The sequence below is a fragment of the Cenococcum geophilum genome (assembly GCF_001692895.1).
Source record: "Cenococcum geophilum 1.58 unplaced genomic scaffold K441scaffold_8, whole genome shotgun sequence".
Lineage (NCBI taxonomy): Eukaryota > Fungi > Ascomycota > Dothideomycetes > Gloniales > Gloniaceae > Cenococcum > Cenococcum geophilum.
In genome coordinates, this window is record NW_027137566.1 from 1,793,417 (window position 1) to 1,810,360 (window position 16,944).

At 35.4% G+C, this 16,944-nt stretch overlaps 2 protein-coding genes across 2 annotated transcripts; one reads left to right on the plus strand and one right to left on the minus strand.

The window, feature by feature from the left end:
• Positions 1-10,355: 10,355 nt before the first annotated feature.
• On the plus strand, positions 10,356-11,180 carry K441DRAFT_654949 (uncharacterized protein; the record flags this gene model as incomplete). Its single annotated transcript, XM_067647761.1, has 3 exons — positions 10,356-10,396; positions 10,535-10,865; positions 10,963-11,180. Coding segments are annotated over exons 2-3 (259 nt in total), but the record flags the coding sequence as incomplete, so codon positions are not given.
• A 49-nt stretch (positions 11,181-11,229) lies between these two features.
• On the minus strand, positions 11,230-11,543 carry K441DRAFT_654960 (uncharacterized protein; the record flags this gene model as incomplete). Its single annotated transcript, XM_067647762.1, has 1 exon — positions 11,230-11,543. One exon carries the CDS (start codon positions 11,541-11,543, stop codon positions 11,319-11,321), a length of 225 nt encoding a protein of 74 aa, XP_067507536.1. The 3' UTR covers positions 11,230-11,318.
• Between the last annotated feature and the right edge of the window lie 5,401 nt (positions 11,544-16,944).

Consider the following 16,944-nt stretch of genomic DNA (forward strand, 5'->3'; position numbering starts at 1 on the left):
ATACCCGCGGCAACCTTGCGCAAAGATACCTAAATATAAATAGTATAGCGTGTTTAAATGGAAACCCTAGCAGCTCTAGTTCTATAGACGTTAATAATAATAGTGAACAGATAAGCTATAATGAGGCGCAATAGGTATATGGAGACTAAATCGACGGTAATACGCCACCGGCAATTAGAAACAGCGAATAGATAAGCTATAATAAGGCGTAATAGATATACGGAGACCAAATCAACGGTAATACGCTACTAGGAATTGGTAATAGCGAATAGATAGGCTATAATAAGGTGTAATAGGTATATAGAGACCAAATCGGTAGTAATACGCTACTAGTAATTAGCGACAGTAAATAGATAAGCTATAGCTCTGCGCAATGGGTATATAATAAGTCCCTTAATAGTGCGGTTGCTATAAGTTCTGCTTATAGGTATTAGTGAATTTCTTCTAAAACTCTTATATTGTTATATACCCCGGTTTTAGGTTTTTAACGCGGTATAATAATGGTTTAATAATATCCCTTATTAAGTAAAACCAGCAGTTTAAGCTTAGCTAATAATCAGCACCATAATTATTGCACTAACGCTACCTCCACTCCCGTTCTATTCTACCTATTATAAACCAGCCTAGTAACAGCCCTACCCACTCTCTAAATATAGGATAGTATAACTAAGCGGGACCTAGGAGTCCTAATAAGGGCCAAAAGCTAACGTGCACACTACTAAATCGTTTAGATATTGTATTAAAATGCGTCGTCTTATAAAATAGACTGTTGGGCTTATATGTAAAGAGTTTATATTAACTACTCTAACTCCTAACTTTAGTAGTATTTCTAGTATCTTTAACTTAAATTCCTTATTTGCGTTAGCCGCTAGAGTTACTATACTAAAGTAAACCACGTTAAATATACTATTTTCGCCAGCTTACGCGCTTTATTACTTTCTATAGTGTCCGTTAAGGCGATAGTAGGTATAGTTTTGGTTGGCGTAGTCTTTTAGATCTTCTATATCGCCTCCTCTAGGCTAGATTATGCGAGGTCTATATACGACTTATTAATTACGGATATTATATATATCCTATTCCGGTAATCCTTTATTAAAGTTTTGTGCTTACTTATTTTTTACGTTGCTATATCTAATTTTGCAAGCTTACTGCGAGTAAAATTGTCTAAGTGGTAGGGCAGTTTAGAGGGGTAGGCTTGTCAGCCTATTTATATTTCGCGCGCTAGGTATACTAATTCGCTAATATATATAGATATTAAAATACTTGGCATTTTAAATAAGCCTTAAACATTTAACACCCTAATGCTTAGGCTTTACTATTTTTATTGGCGAGGATTTAGTGGTAATATTTTTAATGCCTTAAATATACCGCTAAAATAAGATTAATATGCATAATGGCCGCTATACGGGCCGCTATATACATTAAACGCTCGACATCTTATCCTATGTGGATATATTTATAGTGCCCTTCCTACCCTTTAATATATCTAGCGGCCCAGACTTCTTACCTAGCTGTAATAAGGCCTACAAATAGCATACAGCACACACTATAACCTCTTAACGATCTTTATCAATCGCTGCCCCTACTCCTATCTATAATTATATAGCTATGCTTTTAGAACTAATAAGTACCACATTTAACGCTTTTTTCTTTCCAAGTTAGACTATTTAAGCCCTAGGAGTAAGGATAAAGTATACCTTAATCTACTACCCGCTAAAACGTTTACTAACTAACCCAGACCTCTTATATTACACTGCTACCGAGAAAATACCTATCCTTATTAAATATGCCTAGAATAAAAGAGTATTATATACTCTTTAAAATGTCCGAAACTGGCTATAATAAAATAGCCGGAGTCTTTTCTAACGCTTAGGGAAAAGAACAGTTTGAATTTATTAAAGTAGGTTATAAATTTAGGTAATTTCTAATAAATCTTAAGCTTTATAGGTTTTAAAATAGATTGGTTTCTGCTATAATCTACCCACTAAACCTAAGTACGCTCAAGTCCTAATATATTTTTGTATTAGTAGGATTAAAAAGCAGTTATATACTCTATTAGAAGTAGTAGGGCTAATATAAGGCAGGGAGCAAATTGTGGAAGATATAAACGCGGCAAAATTAAAGGTTAAATAGTTAAAGTTGCTAGAGGGGTCTTCTAGCGACTTAAAAAAGAGTAACATAGAGAAGGGTTTACGTGCTCTAGGCTTTAAGATATAGTTTAACCATATAGAACATCCGTAGTGTATATTATATATCTAGGAAAACCTGCTATTTGGCTACTAGATTATTAATTCTCGTTTTAAATAGTATCAATTTCTCCCATTTTACTTTCTTCTTACTCCCTATATTTTTAGAATTAAAGTCTACTATACCCCCGCCTTATTAGTACTGCTAGCTATCTGCTATACTTTAGCCTATTACTAATACTACGGTTAGAAAACCTTCTTTAGGGAATTTATTTACCAAGGGAATTATTATAAAGTTCTTACATTTTCAGGTGCAGTTAAGAAGATAAATAGTAGAAAAGAAATCCTATAATAAATAGAGCGTAAGATATAGGATAATAGAAATTGCAATATAAGGTATAGCATAGAAGAGGACTAGGATAAAGATGGGGATATATATAAGGACGTATATAGGGAGGACATAGTTACCGGGATTAAGGCTTTAGGAATTAATTTAAAGAAGAATGTATCTCTCCGCTAGTAACTATTTCTTCCATAAATAGTATAGCAAAGGCTATTATATAATGTTTTCGCATTTTTACGCATAATTATAGCGTACCAATTTACACCTCCCCCTATGCTATACAATTATACTTATAGCCGGCCGAGCTAGGCTTCTCTACTTATAATAGGTTAGCCTCCTATATTCTATAAGCATACTCGGTCTTACCCTTTACTAATCTTTTATTACCTATAGCAAGGCTAGAACAGGCGTCTTCTTATATTTATACCGTCTAGTAAGTTATATTTAGGCCTGCCTTTATACATTCTATACCGTTTATAGCCTAACTTAAATCTACGCACTTCCTCATTACTCTAGTAAGAACTACTACGCAATTTAACCTTGCTAATACGCATATACTGCCTCTGCTAAGGTTTTACTAATTAATATATAAATAGGCCTCTAAGACCTCTATAGACCTCTAAAGGCCTCTAACGACCTCTAAAGACCGGCAATAACTTACCCACTAAGGCAAGCAGTATGTAACCCGCCCCTTTTATATCTTTAGTAATCTAATCGCTACTCTTAGGTACCTATTATCGTGATAGATACGTCTAATAGAAGCTAAAAGTTAGCCTATTAGGTTCTAAAGTTAGGAGAAGAGATTTCCAAGGAGGATAAAAAACGAGATATTACCTTTATAGGATGGGAAGAAGGCGATTTACGTAAAGTAAAAGTAAGTAATTACCTATATTATAAGTAGCAGGTCCCTAATATCTTAAAGATTTATAAGATTATCGGCATTCTATATACTTAACCTAATATTCGCCAGGCTATAGGTCCGATATATAATATAATTATTTAAATAACTTTAGTTATGCTATATTACCATAATAGCAGATTAGTTATAGCGGAAATTAATTACAATAGAATATTAATGAGGTCTAATTGCTTTTCCGGTAATATACAGTTTATAGAAGATGGAAAGGAAGCTTTAGAATAATTAGATAAAGAGGTAAAGGAACTTAATAATGCTAACTAGACTACTACGCCTCCCTTTTTAGTTAGATTGGCGTACTTTACTGCCCTAATACTTGCGATAGCTTTGGTACTTCCGTATAGGGAATAGTTAAGTTTATATAGAGGAACTACGCTGCTTAAATTGCTTGATTTCGTTTAAAGAATACAAGATCTCATACGGCTCACATAATAGTCTAGCGATTTGCTATTATTCTATAACTAAGCCTAAAGCCCTTATACCTTCACGTTCGCCTATACTTACAACCCCTACTAAAATTAAACCCCCCTCTCTACGCTTTCTTCTCCCGGCCTTGCTAAAATACCTAGTATAAATATACTTCTTTTGTAATAAAGATAGAAAGGCTATATAGAAGTAGTCTTTTAAAACCCAATGCTTAATTTTTGTAAACTATATAAGCATAGCTGATCTTATAAGCTGGGTAATTGTGCGGGCTATATTAGCATATAGTTAAGAAAAAAGTAGAATAGTGTAATTGGCGGGCCGGTACGCAGGAACATAATACTATTTAACTTTACTTAATATGGCTTAGAGGAGTATAAAGCCTCAACCTAAGCTATAGGAACACGTCCTCTAACTAAGCCTCTATTATATAACCACTAACTACTTCTAGGCGCTGCGGCCGCCGCATACCCCGCCACTTACCCTTCCTAGAACTTTAGAAGTCACACTAGTCCTTAGTTAAGCGACTGACGTTTAAAGCTCTAACTAACTAGCTAAATCCGTCGCAGATTAGATAAAGCTAACAACGACTTCTTAATGTATATATAGAGGCTCTAGAGCTATGTTTAATAAAGCAGAGTTCTTATTCTTAATTGTCCTGTTTGACACTAAATCACTCCCTTAAACATTGCTTAAGACGTAGTCAAAACTAGAGAAATATGCTATCCAAGAGTGTTCTATTTAGCTTAGCGCAGCTTATAGACAGCGAGAAATATAGCGACTTAAAACTTATATACCAGGGGCTAGAGTTTAAAGTCTATAAAGCGATTATATACACCCAATCTCCTATACTTACAGCTGCCTATAATAGAGGCTTTTAGGTAAAAGCTAACCAAACATCTAGTAGAATTAACCCTAACTAACCAACTAACGGGTAGGAGGCGGCGATTAATATTATAAATATTAACGAGTTCGATTCTAGCACCATTAAGAGGATAATCCAATTTATATATAAGAGGGACTATAAGAATAGCAAGGAGGAGCAAGGATCTAATATTAACAACGCTAATGCCTTATCGCCATCTAAACTAGATAATAGCGGTGGCGATAATAAAGACATAACGATACGGCCGACGACGGCCTATATTACACTTTATCACGTCTATATTAATGTAATTACCGATTACTATAATATACTACAGCTAAAAGAGCTTGTAAATATAAAAATCTAATATATTCTAGGAACCAGCTAGTCCGCAGACAGGTTTCCTAATATTATTAAGGATATCTTTAGCCTAATAGGCGACTTAGCATTATATAATATAATTACCTTAACAGCAGCTAAGTATATTAAAGAGCTTATTAAACTTAGGGACTTTGTGGAGCTAGACGTTATAAGCGATTTCGCCATCGGCATTATACAGACAGCGATTACCGCATCCAAGGACATGGAGGAAAATTTTATACTAAAACTTTAAGCTATTTAATCTTAGCTATAACAAACAGAATCACTACTTTAATCCGCCAAGGCGAGGTATATCGCGGCTGAGCGTAAAAGTAAAAACATTAATAACTATCTTAATACCCTCTACACGACTAGAACCTGTTATAATATTGGTTACAGAGCTAAGTTTACATATTATATTAAGGACAGCAGTTATCTATCTAACCCTAATCACCCTTATATACTTCGTTATAAAAGGTGCAAGCGTTATACATAAGTAAAGATACATAGCTTAGAAGATCGGCTTAGGTAGAAAGTTATTATATCGTTTAGGTTAATCTAAGAAATTCAAATATATATCTCGTCTATAGTCGATCCGTCAGATATTATATAGCAACTATATTATCCATCTCCCATCAGCCTCCCCTTACCTTACCCCTTACCCCTTACCCCTTACCCTTTACCCCTTACCCCTTACCCCTTACCCCTTACCCCTTACCCCTTACCCTACCCTTTATCTTATCCTTTACCTTACCCTTACCTTTACCCTTACCTATTACCCTTTGCCCCCCAAACAAATTATAAAATCCTAGTTATTATATCTATTCTACTAAATACTGGAATAGGATTAGATAATAATAAACTAAAATGAAATAAAAAGTAGTAAAGAATAATAAGATAAGCGAGAAATAACTAGGAAAAGGTCCTATGTATAAGGAATATATAGTTCTAAATTTACTAGTTATATGCCTTTCTATTAGTACTAGAGGGTTAGCATAGGATTCTTGTATAAGCAAGGCGACTTACCTAGCGGTGCCTCTTAATCAGATGCCATACGCCATATATAAGGGCTGCGTAATTTTTAAAATGCTTAAGTCCTTTAATCCACTCTAAATAATAAGGATGCTTATAGCGGAACCTCTACCTAAACACTCCTTCTATAACGTGATTATTGAGATACTTTTATAGTATATCCTTTTTTATAAATAGGCGGGTCTGCCTTAGCGTTAAGAGTTAGTTATTGCTAATGCAGATAAGGCAAATAAGATTAGTAAACATTATAGGATACGGCAGCTATATTATCTTAATACCCTCTTCCTTAATTGGGACCGCGCTCTATATCTTATTTAGGTTTTCTTAGAAAGGCAAGTCTAAGCTAATATATTCTTTCTGCCGCTTTACCTATTAATAGGTACCAGTATTGGTATTACTTACACCTCTTTTCACGCCTATTATACTTTAGTCTACTTTAGACCTAAGTTAAAGTCCAATAGCCTTGCTTGGGATCCTATTCTGCCGGCTTTCTTATTAATTATAATACTTAATAAGATTGCGGATAAACTTTATACGGAGTTTTATAGCGTACCCTTCTTTAAGCTTATTTAGCGGCTAAAATAGCAGTTTAGCAATAGTAGTATATTTGCGAAATTTATACTATATAGCTAAATGGGTAGGAATATCCGTCCTAACGCTACCACTAAGCTGTCTTTTAATATTGTAATTATTAATGGCATTATAAAAATTAAAAATAACCTAGTCCTCTTTTTATTTGCGTAGGACGTTTATAATACTATAAAGTTTATATCTGGCTTCGTTATAATAGTTATATAGTTTCGTTCCCTTCGCGGCGTTAATAGGGTGATATCCTCAGCTCCTGATCTTTCGCTTATATCGCTCTCGTTTCTTATAAAGCTATAAAATATTAGGGTATTAATTAAGTTCTAACTAGAATTTAAGCTTCTACTCGTTAGTTAGACCTATAGGGGCCCGCTTATCCCTTAAAATCCCTATCTATACGGCATATTAGATAAGGTCGTCCTATAATAGAGTCCTAAAGTAGATTAACTAGAAATCGCGCTTAATTAAATTAGGTAAATAAAACCGTTAGTAGGTATTACCGTAATAACCTATTATCTAATTTCGCTCTTCTAGAGTAAGGGTAGCTAGAAAGGTCAGTTAATAGATATACTTATATTAAATCAGACACTTACTATTTAATTTCCTTTCGGACGCTCGTTATAGCTAATAAAGTTTAAGTAATTGTTTAAACCTGGCCACTCGGCCTAACTACATATAGTAATCGCGGCATTTCTAGTAAGGGAATGCTTTAGTATCTAACACTCCCCTATAACCAGCCATTATTTTAATATCTTAAAAGATGGGTCGTTCCTCCATCTACTTCTTAAACTTTACTTTAAAACTCTCTTTATTTATTAGGATTTTAAGTTTAAAAATCTCTTCTAGCAAAGTATAATAGCGTTAAAATGTATTATCCGTAATAGCAAAGCTTATAAAATGGGATAGAATATAAAAAGCTAGGATACTTTTAAGACGGAAAATAAACCTCTTACTACAGGTCTATTAGCGCTATTCGCGCCATCTTTAATTGGCGTTACTATATACCGTCTGCCTATGCCTCTAGAATTCTTAATATATATAAGACTTATAAGGGCAATAGTTGTGGTTTAATTAAAGTTTTTTACATCGCGAACTTTTAGGATTGTGATATGTTTATATAAAAGCGCTTTATTAGAGCCTCTTACGCTTAAACTTTTAATAAGAGCTTAGGGTCTTATTGCCGTGGCACCAGAGAGGAGGAGAATTACTTCTATTTGCACTCGAAAACGACCATAGTAAGGCTTTACGTCTATTATCTAATAGGCATTAATAATTGCATATAAGTCTTATATATACATTATATGCTTTTTTTTCTCTAACGTGTCCAGCTTATATATTAGCGTTAAGTAGGTTAAGATCTACTGTAATAAATTAGCTAGGATTTTTTTTTAAAAAATTAAAGATTACCTATATCTTGTATATTAAGTTCTGCGCTATTATTTATACTATAGCCTGCCATATCTATAAATTTATACAGTATTTGTCTCCAGTATAACTAAATTATACTTTCCTTCTTAATTCGAGAATTCTTTACGCGCCATTTAAGGTATATTTTAAATATGTCGGCCACGCACTAATAAAGGGCCTTAGTTGGGTTAGACTTAACTTTTAGGCAGAATCTAAATACAAATCGTTAGTATTATAAGGTAAATTTTAGTTTAAATATAAACGAACTTTTCCTAATTTTAAAACTTACGCTTAATAAAAGAAGTAGACCAGGGCTTCCGTTTTAACTTTACCCTTCCTTAATCCTTATAATACGCAATCCTCTACTATAAATATTCCCCCTTAGAATTGGCGTCTTCCCTAGCTTTAGAGTTAGAGCTTAAATCTAAGTCTAAAGCTAGCTTAAAATAAAACGGCTTACCTAGTTTAGAGTCTAAAGCTAGCTTAAAATAAAACGGCTTACCTAGTTTAGAGTCTAAGCTAGAGGCTAGATCTATATTTCGCCATTTCTTACTTTAAGAGGGTATAGTGGTTAAACGCGTAGTGTTTTAGTGCTTTAGTAGCTACCAGTTGCTTATACGCAGAAGCTAGCTTAAGAGCGACTGCTGTTAATAGGAACGCTAAAAAAGGCTCTACGGGAGATCGGCGTTCTTAAGAGCGGGATAAGGCAAAAAAATCCCATGGGTAGAAACCTAGAAATTAAGTATTAGAAGTGAACGATATAATAGCAGGGGAAAATATATATATAGCTACTATAGGAAAAGGGTTAAAGGAGCGTAGTGTAAAAGGGAGGTTTCGTTGTGTGAGGGTAGTGCTTTTGGCGAAGGATAAGAATGAAGGTAGGCGGCGGACGTCCATAGCTTCTTAAATAACGTTAGCCGCCGAGGGACGTTTGGGGAGCTTTTAGGTTTAGTGGGTAAATAAAGGAAGACCCTGCCGTCCTTGGCATGCTTAGTATGTTATAAAGCGGCGATAGATATGGGTCTAAGTGAGGAGAAACAGGCCTCCTAAAACGGGGGAGGAGCCCAATCCGCTGCGTCTTCCCCAATAACAAGATTCTAGTAGTTATAACGGAAATCTAACCGCATTTAGTTATAACGGAACACTAAAATACTGGCCGAATGCTGATTTGCAGGTAAATCGCTTGTAAAACCATTGCAAAGCATTATTTTATTATTAAACCGAATAAAGCCTTAAATATATAGGAGAGAGTCTATATCGACTTTTTACAGTGTATTAGGCAGCGGATGCTTAGATAACCGCGAGTTGGCGATTAAAGCGATATTTTCCGGCAGAATACCGAAATAGGAACCGCTTTTCCTAATTAGACAGGCGTGTCATATTTCCGCTGCATTAACTTAGGTGGACCGTATATAACCACGGTAGTTACGTTAGCCATTCGTGTTTTTTTACACCACCTGCCTCGCGCAACCTGCCAGTCATCTGCGCATTGGGAAACCACATTTATATTTTACCTCTTTTATACTAAATAGCATATTTTAAATAAACAGCTACTTAAAGCTATTTATAAGGGCTAAATAAATAATATTATTTTAGATAATTATATAATATTAGCGATAGTTCTCTTCTACCTATCTACCTATTAACTACCTACCTGCCTGCATTGCCTACCTGTTTGCATCTGCCTACCTGTCTATATCTGCCTACCTGTCCTGCATCTGCCTACCCTGTCTGCATCTACCTACCTGTCTGCATCTGCCTACCTATCAGCATCTCCCTGTTTGTGCCTACCTGTCTGTGCTACCTTAATTCGATCGATCGATCGAATCGTTTATAGTGTTCGCTGGCTAGTCGTTGTCGTCTGGCCTCTGGCGACGGTCGTCTAGTTCTGGCGACGGTCCTCTGCTGGCTGCCGTCTTGGTGGCCTCCCTAGGTAGGGAGGATGTAACGAAGGAAGGGTAAAAAATAAGGTGGCTACAGGTAGAGGCACGTGTAGAGGCTATCGGGAATATAGCGGGGACCCGAGGCAGAGCTTCGTGTAGAGCCTCTGTACGCGGAGCTTCGTGTAGAGCCTCGTGCAGAGCCTCGTGCAGAGCTTCGTGCAGAGCTTCGTGCAGAGCTTCGTGCAGAGCTTCGTGCAGAGCCTCGCGCAGAGCTTCGTGCAGAGCCTCGTGCAGAGCTTCGTGCAGAGCCTCGTGCAGAGCCTCTGTACGCAGAGCTTCGTGTAGAGCTTCGTGTAGAGCTTCGTGCAGAGCCTCTGTACGCAGAGCTTCGTGTAGAGCTTCGTGTAGAGCTTCGTGCAGAGCCTCTGTACGCAGAGCTTCGTGTAGAGCTTCGTGTAGAGCTTCGTGCAGAGCCTCTGTACGCAGAGCTTCGTGTAGAGCTTCGTGTAGAGCTTCGTGTAGAGCTTCGTGTAGAGCTTCGTGTAGAGCTTCGTGTAGAGCCTCGTGCAGAGCCTCCAAGTAATAAGACTATATAAGATTGTATAAGATTATATTAGATAATATATAATAGTTAAATATATAGCATATAACTTTACCTTAATTAAATGTCAAGGCCCTCGAAATCGGACTCTGCACCTGTACGTGGTGAGGCCTACGAACCTGCTGGTCTTTGGACTCAGCAGAGCCAACGCAGAGACGTCGCACAGCTGCGGGTAGGAGGTCGTTGTGGTGGTGGTCGAAATGTTGTGGGGGGTAGTGAAAAGTTTTCACATGGGATGGTGAGATCTCGAAAACCACTACTAACAACTGCTACGCTCCTATTCAACCCTGTGTAATCCTCGCGTATACGAGATGGAATCCAACGTCCCCCGACCCCCAATTGAAAGCATTGACGACCTCATATTGACGAACGAACGAGCGCGAACGAACGAGCAGCGAGCAAATATACGGCCCCTCTTAACCCCCAGAGCGATCGCCCGCGGAGCATGCGGTCACTCGCTATTTTATTACTGCCGTAATACTACCGCAGCCTGGATTGCGACCCACGGTTTTCCTTGTCTCCTTTTAACGGAGTGGTGACCCTTAGAGAGGGCCTAGCTGGGGCCTAGGTATAAAAGATACCCAAATACAATATATCCCGCTGTCAGTATTACAGTGGTTAAAACGGATGAATCCCCCTTACGCCTTCGATGGCTCTAGGGGGGGGAGGCAAGGCGTATATGGCAATGGTCAACAAGAGATAGCACACAGGGGACGGTTAAGATATGGGAGAGAACAACAATAAGCGCAAGCACACGGCGATCGATCGGCAAGGCCTAGCTGGGACGTAGTAAACCCTAGCTTTGGATAAGCTGGAGAAGGAAGCAGTGGTTCCCAAGGAGTTCAAAACATCTATGGAGGAGGACGTGCTGTAGGCCCGCAGGGCCGCTGCTACGTGCAAACATGGCAAATCGGGGTTTTTCATCCTACTAAGGCTGCTCATAGGGTTTTTCCTCCCCCAACTGCAGGGGTTTTCTTCCTGTAAATACACAAGTTTTCCCCCCTGTGCGGAGTAGTCTGCGTGGGCCAGTAGGATCCATATCAGACGTTAATTAAAGATTATACTACTAATTAAATGTCAAGAAATATATAGTTACCTTTTAAAGTTGCTAAGTAGGTTAACTGCGTGTTAAGGAATATGCAGTTAGCTTTATCGGCAAAATATTGTCCCTTGTAAATAACCTCAGCTGCTAAAAGTTGGCGTCGTTAGCGGGCTATTAAGGGCATTAACTAACTCAACAAACCAGCCTATGTTGAGTTTATTTAACACGCAAACTGCGCGCAGCCTACACATAACCTACGCATTTAGCAACTATAATTATATTTAGAGCCATCTACCTCTTTTATACTAATAGCACAGTTTAGATAATAAATAAAGGCTACTTTAAAGCTGTTTATAAGGCTAGCAAGATAAATTATATACACTTCTTTATATAATCTATTATATTATTTTAGACAATTTAATACAATATCCTAATTGTCTTATAATATATTCTAAAAGTATAAAACCTTTCCTACTCTCCCTGCGATAATAATATACTACTAGCATAGTATATATATATAACCAAAAAGTAGCTACTAAGAGTAGTAGATATAGGCTAAAAGAAAGGTAAATTAAGAGCTAGTATATATAATAAAAAAGCCGCAGTTATTTTATAGGAGAGTATAGAAAGTCCTATGCCTAATCTCCTACTAAAAACTCTACTAGCTCCTTTATACTAGAGTTTAGAGCATATATTATAAACCTTATATACTACTCCTCATTCTTAATTAAATTTAATAACACTTTCCCGTTATTATACTAGCTATAGCTATCCTCTATAAGACCATAGTACTGCTTAAATTGTATAAATAACTTATTGGATTTAAACCTTTCTGGCCTAGGCTTACTAGTTCCCGTATTTAGAATAAAGTAGTATACTAAGGTAAAGGACGTATATTCCGCTAAATCTAACAAACTTAGCTAGTTCTAAAAGTTAAATTAGTAAATATTATAGTAGTAGTAAGGCCCTAGATTTTCTAGCTTACTCTAGAGCTCTCCCTTTAAGATAGACTTAGCGGACTAGTCTAGCCTACTTTAGAGCTCTCTATTTAGGATAGACTTAGTAAACTAGTCTAGCCTACTCTAAAGCTCTCCCTTTAAGATAGACTTAGTAGACTAGATAGTATAGTCCGGCTTTCTAATAAATAGCCTAAGTTAATAATCGCGTTAGTTTCGTCGTTGCTAAGGCTTGTAAGGAACCTCTCTCTTATATTATTGCTTAGATCCGCTATAAGGTTATTAAGGTTATCTTTATATAGGTCCTTAATAATTTCTATAGTGTCCGATTAAATTAGCGTTAGGTTTGCAGTATATTTAATAACTATAGGCTAAAGCCGCAGCCATATTCTAGATTGCCGTTTTCTAAACATCTGGTTTTAGCTGCCTAAAAGGTTAGTATAGGCTTCTATAATAGGTTAGAGAATAATAATAGGTAGTAAAATACTAGATATATACTAACCGCTAACGGCAGAGCCATAAAAGGTATCTATTCTCCTAGAGCCAGTTCTATATTCCCTAATTATATAATATATTGCTATTAAAACAAAAGTAATAGTGTTACTAGTAAGCTTTTTAAACATATTATAAGAGTAGGGTAATTAGGTAAGGCCGTTCTTTCCTCTACCGTAAAATATATTAGCTATGCTAGCAACTATTGCGTTAGAACGGAAGCGGTTATTACTTAGCTATTGGCTATTATTAGTATTTTACTAAATAGCATAGATAAAGTACCTTTATGTAATCTAGCGCAATAAAATTATAATTAGTTAGTAGTTCTATAATTAGTTCGGGCACGTTATTAAACCCTAGCCCGTATACCTCCCTTATAAGTATACGAACCTTTATAATTACGTAGTTCCTAAAGTTCCCTATTACGTTAAATAGCTATATATAATTATTAGTAGACAATTTAATATAATATTTCTAGTATATAGATACCTTACGAGCGGATACCGGGTTAGAAATACGATTAGCTTTTTTTTACATTACTTTCGGCAGCTTTATAATAGCTTCTAGTCATGCTTTTTTTATTATACCCTTAACTAGGCCTAAAAAGCGGTCGAACTATAGGTTAATAAGATGCCCTTTATAAGTCCTAGAGTTAGTTACTAGTCTTACTAGTAAAATAGACCTATAAAGCGCAAATATAGGCTTATATCTCTTAGGTAGGTTTTCTTTTATACGTCGCCGTTATAATATCTAGAGGTACTCTTCTCTTACCCATAGCGCGGTAGTTAGGTCAAAATTATCTCTATAGTTTAACTCGTTTTTACTTTCCCTAGTGCTATTTAAGTCCCCTTTAAATTAAACACTAGGTTAGTATACTCTATATTAAAGGGAGGTCACTTATTTTATAGATAGAGGTATATTAGATTTTAGGTGGACACGGCTTACTAGGGAGAATATTAGTTGTTTACGCAATAAAGTACGGATTAGGTGCGTAGGAGAGTATTTTAAACTAGCATATAATTATTTACGCGGTAAGGTACGGATTAGGCGCGTAGAAAAGTATTTTAAACTGGTATATAACTGTTTACGCGGTAAGGTACGGATTAGGCGTATAGGAGAGTATTTTAAACTAGCACGCAATTATTAAAAGCTAGAGGTATATTACAAAGATGTTGCTTTTTATAGCGGTAGGCGGTTAAATAGTAATAAGAGTGTTTTATTTACTAGGGCCCGCTAAATGCCAAATAGTAAAGAAGACTATTAAGTATTATAGTTAGACTCCGGTTATATATAAAGGTGTAACCTACCTTAACCAAAAAATTGGGACTTCGCGTCTTTAACTAAGCTAGTTTTACTACCAGATTATTAATAGATTTAGTAAATTTATTAATATTTAGTTGCCGTTATTTTATAGAAAAAGTAGGTGTAGACTTATAGTTACTATCCTTATTATTAGATATTACCCTTTTTAGCCGAAGGCGGCTATATATATTCTATATATTATTAGCTAGCTTAATCTATTATATACAACGTTAATAGGGTTTATTATATACCTACTCCTCTCTATACCCAGATATAACCAAACTAGAGTTATAATATTGCTTATTCTCGCTAGGTTCCATATACTTATTCTCTACTAGCGCGTTTTTCCTTCTATTAGCTAAAACATGGGCAACTCTTAGTAGTAGGCTAGGTAGAGACGTAAGGTTAATTATACTAGTTATCCTTATTTTCTTATTCTACATTAATTTAAAGTAGGGTTCTTACTACTAGTTTAAGTATTTAACAACGCGTTTTTACGTTTATCTGCTATAGTAACGCTCCTATATTTACCTAGTTAGCAAAAGGTATAGCCTATAGCTAAAATAGGTTACCTTATAGCTGTTTCTATAATATCTAGGGCGTATATAGATTAATAACTTAAAAGAACGTATACTGGTATAGTATATATTAGACTAATAGTAGTATTAGTAGGAGTATTACTACTATAGTGCTTATAAATAACTTAAATAGGGGCGTATTTATTGTAATTAGCTACTAGTTCTAACTAATTGCGGTTAAGCTATAACCGCGACCTATTAACTTACGTTAAGTTAGTAGTTAAAATATTATTATATATTCTAAGATTATTTAATATAATTTACTATTATACGCGAAACTATTTTATTTTATTAGTATATCCCTTAGTAGATATAGTATAGGTATATAAAAGGTTAAACGTTAATCCCGGTAATAAAAGTAGTAGGCTAGTAAGACTTATATCCAAATTTAATAGGGAGGTACCTTATTAAACTACTTTACCTACCTAAGGCGCTGGCTTTTAAATCCTATATCTTATTCTAATCTACCTATACTAGATTTAATAGCCGTCTTGCGTTTAAAGTAAAGCTTATTTACCTTATCCGTGCAGCTTATTAGTATAGATAATACTAGGGTAGGTATAGGCAGTATATAGGACAGTAATAATACTTCTATATAGTTATATCGCTATATTTTACACCCTTATATAATACCTAGTATTTCTACTATAAATATCTAACGTTATTCTTCCGCGTTATTAACCCCGCTAGCCTATAGTAAGCCTAACCTATCCCCTATATATATATCGCAATAGTAATTAAATTTAGTAGAATAGTAAGGAAAGCGTAAGTATAGATATAAGGATTAGGTGTTAGATACTAAGAGTGAGCTAGGAATAGTGTTAATATATATTACCCTAATAAGTTTACTAAAAAGAATGGGTATAAACCTTAGGCGTTATTGTCCAATCCCTTTAGGCGTTTTAAGAATGCCGGATAAGTTATAAGAATATTTTAGGTTATATTATTCTAAGACTCCCTCGCCTAATAGCATACCAAGGGGCTCTATTAAGCCGTCTACCTTTATATATAGTAATCTATTAACCTAGTAAGTATTTTAAATAAAGTAGTAGCTTTAAGGTGTATAATCTATACTACGGTTATAGTTGCCTTCGCCTTTTCTATTATGGGTTAAGGCGTAAAGTAAGGGCTTTTTTTATAACTAGGAGAGGTTTTTTAGAACAGCTGTAGGTTAAGTATCGCCTTAGTATTAACCTATTTACTAGTTCTACCTATTCTTATATATATAGAGTGCAAGTTATCTAGTAAAGGTAAGGGTGCGGAAATAGAGGATAAGTAATTATATTGTTCTTAGCTGGCAGCGTAGACTATAAATATAAGTTAGTGACGCTGGCTTAACTTTAAGCAGTAACCTACTTGTTCTTTTTTATTCTATTATAAATAAAAACCTATCTATTTTTTATAAAAATATATCCTTAACCGTACTACGCTATTTCTCTTTATTTATAAGCTAAATTCGTCCTTTAGCTATTTTATCGCTAATATAGTAGTAAAGCGTTTCGCTCTTAGGGTTAAAGTTAATATCCTAGCCTAGTATATCTATAAATATATTAAAGCTTAAATCATTAATATATATGTTTAAAACGTTATTCTTACCGGTTGCTAGCTTTTGGGTTAGGATAATTATTAGCTCTTTATTAGCTGCCCACTAGATTAGTATTATTATTATTCTATATAACCTTAGTATTTCCTTTTACCTTATTGCCTTTAGTATACCGGCCGGTAGATAATACGTAATAGCGGAGTATAGGAGTACTAGGTTGCCTATTATAATTTACTTAATAAAAGCCGTTTTATTTATTTAACGCGTCGCGTTATAGCTGCAGCGCTAGGCAAGCTATTTAATATATTTAGTATATAGGTTTTTAGGTAAACCTAGAAATACGGATAGGAATTCGTTAGAGATTTTGTTTAATATTTACTATATTTATGCCTTACTTATAAGGGAGCGTAGTGGCTGTCTAAGGAGCCTA